Consider the following 12,042-nt stretch of genomic DNA (forward strand, 5'->3'; position numbering starts at 1 on the left):
ATGTTTATTGTGCTCTTTCCTGATTCATCGATGGTGAAGCCAATAATCTTTTTATACTTCCTATACAAATATGAATGATTTGAGAGCCAAATGAGCTGAAGTATGATATCTCTACTGTTAGTGATTTATGTAACAATTGGCTCGCCATACTTAAACCATGACTTTAAACCTGAGTTTAAGTTAAACCCGACTTCAGAATACGGGCCTTAGAAATTAATGTCTAAGCTTCCTATCCATAGCTAAACCACAACTTAAGACCAGAGTTAATCCGGAGTTCTGAATACAGGCCTGAGCGAATTGTGATTTTTATCAGTTTGAAGTGTCATTTTTTATTTCATTTTTTGTTTTTTTTTTACTTCTCAGGAACTCGTGATGGATATCCTCCGTGTCCTGTCAGCATCTGACCTGGAGGTCCGTCGTAAGACCCTAGATCTAGCCCTAGATCTGATCTCATCCAGGAACATTGAAGAGGTGAGTAAATGTTATCAATGAAGTTTAGGATAATTCCACCCATCACCTTAATAGCATCAAGTCATTTTATCATATGTTCATTCGTCCAAGTGTACCACGGGAAAGGAAAATATTTTCAGTTGCTTTTTTGGATGATCCCCAATCTTGCAGTTATAGTACAGTCATTCCCAGTGTTTTTCTCCAGTCTGGTGTTAGCAAATCAGAATTCATCTTGTTACATAGTTTCCACCTTCGGTAGAAAAACATTCAAATGCAAAGGAGGGAAGTCACCAGGAACTTTGAAGTCACAAAGAACGATTGCCTCTGTAGAAACAAAACAATGTGTCACTTTCTTCACTAACAATATGTATACACAAATTTTACCTATTTCATATTGATTACCATGTAAAACCTGTCATTTTGTTGCTGTCATCTTTTAAATGTTAAATGATAAGAAAATTTAGCTTAATTAATGGGCACCCCCGATAAGTGGGAACTTCATGACATTTTTTGTCTCTGATATCTTGTTCTTTTGACAATCTGTAATGCTCTCAAATGACTATGACTTGGTCATTTTATGAAGTAAAGTAAAACTTGAGAAAATGGGGGTCAGATGTAGAAAAAAGGTCTATTATTTTATGGAATTGCTCTAATGCATTGCTGTGTACATGTATTTATAATTTCCATAGTAGCACTTCTAATCTTTCTGTGAATTTTTTTAGGGGAGGATTAGTACATTCTTTGTGATAATTTTTTTGTAATTTCCATGTTTAAAAAAATGCCTGACATGACCTGCCTGTTGAATGCCTGTTTAGATGGTGCTTGTATTGAAGAAGGAAGTGAGCAAGACCCAGAACGTCGGAGAGCATGAGGATACCGGTAAATACCGCCAGCTATTGGTGAGAACTCTACATTCCTGCAGCGTCAAATTCCCTGATGTCGCAGCTACTGTCATTCCACTGGTAAGATGTGATTAGGATTTTCACAATTTTTTTCTATTTTTCAAAACTCATTTCTCTTAAAACAATCTCTCTCAATGTAACTTAAGACTAATTCCAGCATGTTGCAATCAGTTCAATTGAATCAGACCTTTTGGCTGCATGTAGAGTTTAAACTGGTTTTGGAAACTGTTGTAGAATTCCACAGTAATGTTCCATGATTTACAATTTTCTTTTCATATGTCGGTATAATGTTCCTTTTATTGTAAAAATTGAACAATTTTTGTGTGTTGGTTTTTCAGCAAGTCTTTATTTTCACATTTATTTTGTACAAAATTTTGAAATGTTTTTTTCTTTATCAAATGATTCTCGTGTTTTTTCTTGTCTGACTATTGGCATTTCATCAATTTAATACAGTATCATAAAGTGTACTTGCACATGACACCTTTACAGAGATATCCCTGTCCCTATAGAACCACGATATGTGCTATACAAGAATTAAACATTATTACATGCATGTATATTTATCACACACCATTTCGTCGCACGCACCACGAACCGTCCTCTATGCGCACTTCGATGCGAAAGTAAGTTTGGCAGAAAACGCATTTAAAGAAAAGCTTTTTTAAAACCAGCAATAAGTGAACCTACAAGGAGAGCAAATTATTTACCGGCGTTTTCTTTCCACAGTGCAGGTTCCAAAGTTTCATCCCGTATCTTTATATTTTCTTGAAGTGAATTATTTACGCCACAGTGGGCATCATAACAGAGAGGGCGGTTCGTGGAAAAGATACAGTGCGCTATCGCGCCTCGCGAAGTGCGCAGAGAGGACGGTTCGTGGTGCGTGTGACGATTTGGGAGTGATATGTGCATGATGAACTGAACCCACTGAGAACAGAAATACAATCCCGTCCCAAATACATTTGCGACTTTAAGATGGTGTTATTAGATGTTTGGTGAATTATTCTTGTATTCCATCTATATTTTACAGCTGATGGAATTCTTGAGCGATACCAATGAGCTGGCAGCAGCTGATGTTCTTGTCTTTGTGCGAGAAGCTATAGAACGCTTTGAACAGTTGAAGTCTTTGATCATCAGTAAACTTCTGGAGGTGTTCCCTACAATCAAGGCTGTCAAGTAAGAAGTTGTAATAGCAGTGATATAGGTGTTGTAGTAGTAGTGATGGAGGTGTGGTAGTGGCAGTGATATAGGTTTTGTGGTAGTAGTGATAAAGGTGTTGTAGTGGTAGTTATTTTGTTGTTGTAGTAGCAATGATAGAGGTGCTGATGATGGTGATAGTAGCAGCAGTACGACTTGTAGTAGAAGTTACCCGCATTAGAAGCAGCAGTGGTATTTATGGTCCGGGTAACAATATGGCAATTCCATAAACCTACCTGCAAATGAAAAAATCCTATTTGGGAAAAAGGGAGCTGCCGTTTTAACTGTTCCTATTTCTGTGATTTTTTTATAAGATTGAATTGTATTTGGAAGAATATTCCTATTTCCAGAAATTTCTTTGTAATTTGTTCAGACTCTTTCTTGGTTGTCAAGATTGGGAGTTAAGAATAAAGTGTGTACGTCTGACCACTTATTTATGGACCTTTCTGATGTTATTTGTGTCTACTTTAAAAGTTCATGTGAAATGAAGTTTATTAAGTGAAGTATGAATAGGGGCATGACATAAAAAATGGTTGAATATTGTAAAGGATTTGCCCAGTAGTAGTGCAAGTACAATGTCATGAATTAATCAAGATTTTTTTTTATGTCCAATACCCATTATCTCCTTATTTAACTGCTTTATAACTTATCATACCAACTAGAAAACGGAGGAAAACTTTTTAGAAATGTAATATGTAAGGAATGGGGGGCATACTTGGTTCATGGAATTACTCTAGTAGTATTAGTTGGTAATTGTAATAGAAGTAGCAGTAATGATATTAGCCCTGCAAGCAATGAAATTTGATGGATTTTATTGTTATTTTGTTATGTAGGATCCATCGGGCCGCACTCTGGATCCTTGGTGAATACTGCACCAGCATTGAGGACATTCAGAGTTTGATGACCGAGGTACGCAACCTGCTGGGAGAGATCCCAATCGTCGATGACGAGATGAAGAAAGCTGCTGGCGAGGACACTCAAGGTAATTAGGAGGAGGAGGAGGATGGTGATGGTGATGATGATAATGAGGATGAATGTTGGGACGATGTTGATGATGGTGATGGTGATGATGATGATGATGATGATGATGATGATGATGGTGATGGTGGTGATGATGATGATGATGGTGATGGTGATGATGGTGATGATGATGATGATGGTGATGATGGTGATGATGGTGATGATGGTGATGATGGTGATGATGGTGATGATGGTGATGGTGATGATGATGATGATGGTGATGGTGGTGACGATGGTGATGGTGATGATGATGATGGTGATGATGGTGATGATGGTGATGATGGTGATGATGATGATGATGATGATGATGGTGGTGACGATTGTGATGATGGTGATGATGATGATGATGATGATGATGATGGTGGTGGTGATGATGATGATGATGATGATGATGATGATGATGATGGTGATGATGATGGTGGTGATGATGATGATGATGATGATGATGATGATGGTGATGATGATGATGATGATGATGATGATGATGATGATGATGATGGTGATGGTGATAATGGTGATGGTGATGATGATGATGATGATGATGATGGTGATGATGATGATGATGATGATGATGGTGATGATGATGATGATAATGGTGATGATGATGGTGATGGTGATGATGATGATGGTGATGATGATGATGATGGTGGTGACGATGATGATGGTGATGATGATGATGATGGTGATGGTGGTGGTGATGATGATGATGATGATGATGGTGATGATGATGGTGGTGATGATGATGATGATGATGATGATGATGATGGTGATGATGGTGATGATGATGATGGTGATGATGATGGTGATGGTGATAATGGTGATGGTGATGATGATGATGATGTTGATGATAGTGATGATGATGATGATGATGGTGATGACGATGATGATGGTGGTGATGATGGTGATGGTGATGATGGTGATGATGATGATGATGATGGTGATGATGGTGATGATGATGATGATGATGATGATGGTGATGGTGATGGTGATGGTGATGGTGATGATGATGATGGTGGTGATGATGATGATGGTGATGATGATGATGATGATGATGATGATAGAGGTGATGGTGGTGGTGTGATGATAGAAACAAAGACGAACATGATGATGATCTTTGGGATGAAGTTAATGATAAATGTTGATGATAATTATTTCAATGATATAAAAAAAGACGAAAATGGTATAATGATGAAATTGAAGATGGAGTATGACACTGAATTTCCTTGTGAACAAGAAGATGCTGAGTAAATGAACTTAATATAATTTTTTTACATTTGGAATATGAGCAGCACAGGGCTTTACTCATGCTGTTGAGGATTATTTGATTTCAGGTAAATGTACATTTTTCCATAGCGCTCAATTGGGCAATTTATTGTAAATTATTGTATGTTATTTTCTTTCAGAGGAGAATGTCCAAGTGTCTGCCTCTAAACGTCTTGTTACGGAGATGGGAACTTATGCCACGCAGAGCGCCCTCAGTGTTGTGTCTACTAAGAAGGAGGAACAAAGGTAGGATATATTTGGCCTTGGGTGAGGGATGGGGGGGGGTTGGCCGGCTCGGAGAGTCAAAGTGGCAAATCTGTATCAGGATTATTTTTCCTTATGATGATGCTGCTAATATTAGTGTTGTTGATGATAATGGATGACAAATTATGATGGTGATTATGGCAATGATAATGGTAATTCATATAAAATGTATAGCAGTTTCCATCTTAATTAAATGTTTAAATGTGCTTCAGAGAAAATTAGAGAAAAAAAAGGTGATATTCATGTCCAAGGGGGGGGGTGCTGCTTTTGCATTGGAAGAAAAGCAATTTTATTTGGAGATTGTTTTTCCTGCTTTTTTCATTCAAAATAATCCTTTGAATTGATCCAAATATTGAGTTATGGGAAAATTAATAAGATTTGTATATTTTATGAGTGGTAAAGTCCCTTGAGGGCCCAGCTCGATCTGATTTCCTATAGACTAAATTACTCTTATACATGCATTTTAGTACATTATTTTCCAGGCTTATTTGTTAATTTTTTTTCTCATCTGTTTCTCTTTCAGACCCGCTTTACGAGGTTTCCTGATGGATGGGGATTTCTTTGTAGGTGCGTGTCTGTCTACAGTTCTCACCAAGCTTGCCCTACGCTATCTTGACCTCTCCAAGGATCAAAAGAAACAGAATGTAAGTTATGCAATAGGCCTCGGTGTAATAAACAATGCATTTGATCAGTTTACCAACAGTCGGCAATCGAATACTAGTTTTTACACTCATCGAATTGTTATGTAGTATGTATCTAACTTCCTGTTATCCTTCAGTGTTTTACCTTCATTTTATATCACAAACCACTTAAAAGCTTGTGCCACACTTGTAGATTCCTCAGATCCATCAGGATCAAATAAAAGGAACCGTGTCCAGGAAAAAATTCACTAATGTAGGATTAAAAAACATCGTTTGAGTGACTTAGAAAGATTGCGTTGAGCTTTTCTTAAAAGCATCTTGTGTCTTTCACTTTGTTCATATTAAATTGAAGCATTTAAACATGTTTTTCTGCTTTCTTCTCATATTAATTCCCTGACCATTACAGAGATTCCTTGCTGAGGCAATGTTGATAATGGCAACCATCATTCATCTTGGAAAGTCAGGCCTTGCAAAAACGGTAAGTTAACCCTATCTAGCCCGGGGTATTTTGGGAGTTCATATGGCCGGGGGGGGCTCCCAGGCCCCCCCCCCCCTAAGATCTCGGCCGTCAACCGCGCGATCGCGCCGAAAATTGGCACGCAGGTTGCCTGGGACATAATCTACAAGATTGTATAGTAATTTATTTCATGCGAATCGCTATTAAGTGATTATGCTAATTTATGCGTAATAAGTATGCGAAATCATACTTTTTCCTGTAACTCCCTAAATGATTGCTGTTTAGCTCATTTACTAATTTGTCTAATTTGCAGGTAGCCTTTACCCATTTCGTCTTATTTCCACTTGGTCTAATACGACTTAGTCTATGTTGTTAGATCAACTGTTTAAAAACCAAAGTTTCATTTGCCTAAGTGAAGAATGACGAGAAGATGGAGGTGAAATTACACTAACCACTCATTTGACTGATTTTATGACCAACTGCTTGTAGGCCAATTGACTATGGACCAGTTTTAGATATATTTCAGTTTTATGAAAGCAATAAAAAAAATAATTTTGTTAGTCCTTTGAAATGACCTCCAAATTTTTTTACATATATAAAAGAATACATTTATTACAAAGTCCATCCCAACAACAAGATAGTTAATTGGAATGAAGAAAGAAAAATCATATTACACATTGAAAATGTCAGCAAAATCAGATAAAAATTATGAATTATTATATTTTAAAGTTCCACTTATTTTTGCAAAGAATTATCTCCACAAGACTCGGAGTAGGCCCCTAAGCATATCTGAAAGCTGAGGTCACACGCTGTCATTATTTTGTTTTATATGAGATACGATACTATTTCAATTTATTGGGATTGAACATTGTTGATGCTCTAGTTTGCATTGCAGTAGGTTACAACTAGGCAGTCCCACATTAACATAAGAATATGATGACGAAAACATTTAAATATCTAATAGTTATTTCATTGAAATACATGTTTACGTTCATAGTATCGTATTCTCTCCATAGAACATCACCAATGACGATGTGGATCGCATCGCCACTTGTCTGAAAGTACTCGCAGAGCGTCATTCGCTCATCAGTGACATCTTCAACACTGAATGCCGTAGTGCCCTTCATGCCATGCTCCAAGCCAAACAGCTGGAGAGTAAAACATCTGATAAGGTAGGATGCTGAAGGAAAATAAATCATGGGGGCTAGGGGTTAGCACCGGTCTTCCTTCAATTGTTCAAAATAACCCTTGTGAAATATAAAACTAGCCTATTGTTATTGGGCTCACTAAAAAGTGATGGTAAATATGCACTCAGGACCCTTTGCCAATAGTTTCTGTTGTAATTGTGAGGTCTGTTACTGAAATTCAGCACATTCTTCCTTTGAAATATCTTTACTTGTTACAGATTTTTGCAAATGTCGTATACTGATTCTGCAAAAACAAAAAAAGGTTGTGGATACGATCATCTTTATAGTGAATTTTTTTACTCTGGAAGCTATAAATTACATATATGTTATGCTACTCGGTTTTCAATCCAAATGCTTTGCTTGCAAAAAAAAGAATGCAATAACTTTTGTTTGCCCTTTTCATCGAGTTTGGAAGAGACAGTGCTTGGTCTGAGGGGAAGGGAGCGACAAAGGAATAAATGGAAGTAGGGTGTGGTGGAGGAGAATAGGAAGGTTGGGTTGAGGAAGGAGGATGGACCAAATTTAGTCAATTAGAGGAGAGGGCTGCAGATAAATCCGAGATGAATCCGGCCACCCTCCCCCGGCAATGCTAAACTGGATTTAACCTGTATGACAACTACTACAACCTATTTAAACTTTGATGAATTTCCTCCAGGGACTTTTTGACAAGAAGGTCAGCAGCATTCAGGCGGACGACCCTATCAACTTCCTGCAGCTACTAGCCAAGGCAGATACTGGTAGTACAGAGGATCAGCTTACAATGAGCTTGACCTTGGCTACCATGGGGACACCTGCTAAGAAAGAGATTGCAGATCTTTCATCATCTAAACTCAGCAAGGTAAGGATAGTGGGGTGGTAGTGGTGGTGGTGAGATGATGACGATGTTGTTGGTGATGATGATGATGATGATCATCATCATCATGAAGATGATGACGATGATGATGGCGATGATGGTGGTGATGATGACGACGATGACGGCGAAGATGAAGATGACTACAACAACAACAATGAGGACGGCATTTACCTTACAACATTCATTCATTTGTGTAACCATATCTTTTCCAGGTGACCCAACTGACTGGTTTCTCCGACCCTGTCTATGCGGAGGCTTACATCAACATCAACCAGTATGACATTGTTCTTGATGTCCTCATCGTCAACCAAACAGCAGACGTCCTCCAGAACTGCTCCCTGGAACTGGCAACACTTGGTAAGGAAAGCAACATCTTATAAGGCACTATATCTTGAACTCTCATTGGGAGTTGCCAACAGCCATACATTGTGAAAAGCACAGTAAATATAGATCGCTAAAATCATTTGGGCTTTGGATACTTTTAATCACAAATTTTTAACACAATTACAAAACACGGCTACCTTGGGAGTGTTCGATCGCTTTCCCATCATTTTTAAAGCCCACCGAACACTTATCTTTCATCAGGGAGTTTGAGTGTATGTAATTTTTGGAGAGCATTCAATCGCACTGTTTTCCTCTCTTTTTAAACCCCACCCACCACTTGCATGTGTCACTGATCAGGGAGTCTGATTATATATAATTATGAAAGAGCATTCAATTTCACTGTTTCACACTCTTTTAACCCTAATTCTCCCCGGGGGGGGCCATAATGGCCCCCCTGACAATTTTTGCGATATATTTGCCGCGCAAAAATTTTTGACCTCGCCACTCACTGACTTTTTGCTTTCAAGTCTCGCACAAATTTTGAGACCAAATTTGTGACGCCCAGGTACACGGTTACAACATTACGCAACATTATGTAAGTGCATGTCGGACCAAAAATTCTTTTAAAAAACGTGATTTCATGTACAAATCCATTGCAAATTGTGTATTTAACCAAAATTCATAAATGGATCATTATTTCTACTTTTACTGATCAAACTTAAGTAATTTTGCCTTGTTTATGATCAAAATTAAGTCTGGAATGATTTCCATCATAGAAAACAATAAAAAACAAAGTAAAAAAACAAAGAAATACATAAGAAATTTAATAAACAATAAAATACATAAGAAATCAGTCTTGGTACCAGAATCTTTTTTCATTCACAATTGTTAGGAATGCTATAAAGAATATTTTCATTAAAAAATGGCATTCTAGGTGCTTTATTTAGTGAATCAGAGCAAAAAGTATGATTTCATGAATAAATTAGCATATTTAATTCATATAAAATAAAAATATATGAATTCAGTGAAATTTACCAATGCAACTGCGTATTACGTCATTCTTTACCATCACGCAAATTTTCGTTGTGATCGCGCAATCCGCGGCTGAGATCTTAAGGGCCCCCAGGTAATGACAAGAATCAAAATACCCCGGGAGATTTAGGGTTAAAGCTCACCTACCACTTGTTTGAATGCATTTCATGTCTGAACAGCAATGGGACCCATTGTAGAATCACATTTTGAAATCAATCTTTTTCAGCATTTTATGTGTGCATTTTGAAAGAGCTTGATTTTCTTCTCTTTTTCTCAGGTGACTTGAAGCTGGTTGAGAAGCCCCAGCCTATGACACTGGCTCCTCATGATTTTTGCAACATCAAGGCCAACATCAAGGTTGCTTCCACAGAGAACGGCATCATCTTTGGGAACATTGGTGAGTTCTCTCACATTTCTCGAATGATATTTTTGGTGATGATGATGATACATCATTTTCATACAGGGTAACAGGCCAGCTTTAGTACTCTTTGAAGCCTATTAGATTAGATTTTAGATTTTGTAAATCCCCTAATAGGTAGATGTTGATATTCTAATTCATTACTACATTATGTGAATGTATATGCCCTGAAGCAGGATATGGAGTAATTGTGTTTATATTTGATATATTGGATGCCAGACGTAGGTAGCATTTCAGATCGATTAGTAAAGTTACATTTTATTTATTTAAATATATCAATTCAGGAAAAACACAAGATCTGTTTAAAAACACTATTTTACATCAAGGTCCTGAAAAGGTTAAAAAGTTATATCAATATTCAAAACTGATATAAGAATACGACCAGCTGCATATAATAAGCCAAAAAATAAGAATGAGAACGGCATTTTGTAGTTACGCAATTTATTGAAAATTAGTATTTACAATTGAAATTATTTAACTTGTAATTAAACCTGAAATCCAGTGTCTGTTTGAAATTTGAGAGGATTTGAGTATTATTATTCTTGATTATTATTTGTTATTGATCCACTTTGTGCTGCTCTCAACCCAGGTGAGGTAAGTGGGGACCTGGCAGGAACTTATTCCTTGAAACGTGGTGCGCTTAACAGCTGCTCTGCTAAAGCTACAGTAATAATGCTGCATTATTATACGAAACTTCTGATGAAGAAAGTGTTATGCACTGTAATAATTAAAAAAATGATAATATATAAGACTTGTCTAGCGCACTTTCTATCTTGATTAGATGCTCAAGGTGCTTCAGAGCAGAACAACAACAAAAACAAATTACTTATAATACATGTTTGAACAATAAGTCGATGTCTATCAAAAAGCACTCTTGTAAGCAAGTGTATTTCTTATTATGATCAATCCTAAAGTAATTCATTTTCCCTCTTATTCCTTTAAACGCAGTGCGGTTAACAACTGCTCTGCTAAAGCTAGAATAATAACGCTGCATTATTATACAGCCCGTAGAGACCCTTAGAGTGTTATGTGCTATATGAGCAAGTGTAATTATTATTATTATTCTGTTATCAATCCTAAATTTGATATGATTTCATATTTTGACAGTGTATGATGTCTCCGGAGCTCAGAGTGACCGCAGCGTCGTCGTCCTGAACGATATTCACATCGACATCATGGATTACATTGTTCCAGCGACTTGTACTGATGCAGAGTTTAGAACCATGTGGGCTGAATTTGAATGGGAGAACAAGGTAATAGAAACTTTCATTGAAGGGCAAGTCCGCCGCAACAAATAGTAGATTTGAATGAAAAAAGAAAAATCGAACAAGCGTACTGCTGAAAAATTCTTCTCTATACTGGTGGTAAAATAAGAAGGTTATAGCATTTTTACTTTCTCTCATTTTTCACAAAATAGTCTTATGCACAACACAGTGATATCAAAATTAGAGAGTTGATGATGTCCCCCACTCGACAATTGTTTTGTATTTTATTATATGAAAAAAGAGGTAAATTCAATTTTTGCAGATATGACAAGGATTACGTTTGTATGTGACCAGAAGTATTACAGAAATGCCCCATATTCTGAAGTCGTGGTTAAAAGTTTGTGGTTTAGCTGTGGATAGCCAATAGTGGCATAAATCTCTTAACAGTATAATTTCAATGTATCGGCTCTTTGTTCTCTCAAATCATTCTACTCTTTTGGTAGGATAAGCGGGATAGCTTTCTTCACCATTCCCACATTCGGAAAGAGCCCAGTAAACATAAGAAACCTACAATGTAAGGAAAGTTTTGAACTCTTCAGCTTGCCACAGTTTTAGCACAGTTACACGAGGGTCTAAGTAAAACCCGACTTCAGAATACGATAATGGCCCGTATTCTGAAGTCAGGTTTAAATGAGACCATGGTCTAACTCTGTGCTAAAATTATGGGAAGCCAAAAGTGTCAAAATTTGTATTAAGTTGTATGTTTCTTATGTTTACTGTGCTCTTCATCGATGGTGAAGACAATCATCTATTCATACTTCCTAGATAATTA

At 37.1% G+C, this 12,042-nt stretch overlaps 1 protein-coding gene across 2 annotated transcripts in view; it reads left to right on the top strand.

The window, feature by feature from the left end:
- Positions 1-12,042, top strand: part of LOC121405693 (coatomer subunit beta-like) — a 31,695-nt gene that overhangs the window by 14,431 nt on the left and 5,222 nt on the right. For both annotated transcript variants that reach the window (XM_041596596.1, XM_041596598.1), the window contains exons 10-21: positions 364-471; positions 1,266-1,412; positions 2,380-2,525; positions 3,380-3,528; positions 4,970-5,075; positions 5,617-5,737; positions 6,141-6,212; positions 7,208-7,363; positions 8,034-8,216; positions 8,444-8,588; positions 9,865-9,984; positions 11,113-11,258. In XM_041596596.1, the coding sequence (XP_041452530.1) occupies positions 364-471; positions 1,266-1,412; positions 2,380-2,525; positions 3,380-3,528; positions 4,970-5,075; positions 5,617-5,737; positions 6,141-6,212; positions 7,208-7,363; positions 8,034-8,216; positions 8,444-8,588; positions 9,865-9,984; positions 11,113-11,258 (1,599 nt within the window). The remainder of the gene's footprint in view (positions 1-363; positions 472-1,265; positions 1,413-2,379; positions 2,526-3,379; positions 3,529-4,969; positions 5,076-5,616; positions 5,738-6,140; positions 6,213-7,207; positions 7,364-8,033; positions 8,217-8,443; positions 8,589-9,864; positions 9,985-11,112; positions 11,259-12,042) is intronic.

Source organism: Lytechinus variegatus, chromosome 19 (genome assembly GCF_018143015.1).
Source record: "Lytechinus variegatus isolate NC3 chromosome 19, Lvar_3.0, whole genome shotgun sequence".
Taxonomy (NCBI): Eukaryota; Metazoa; Echinodermata; class Echinoidea; order Temnopleuroida; family Toxopneustidae; genus Lytechinus; species Lytechinus variegatus.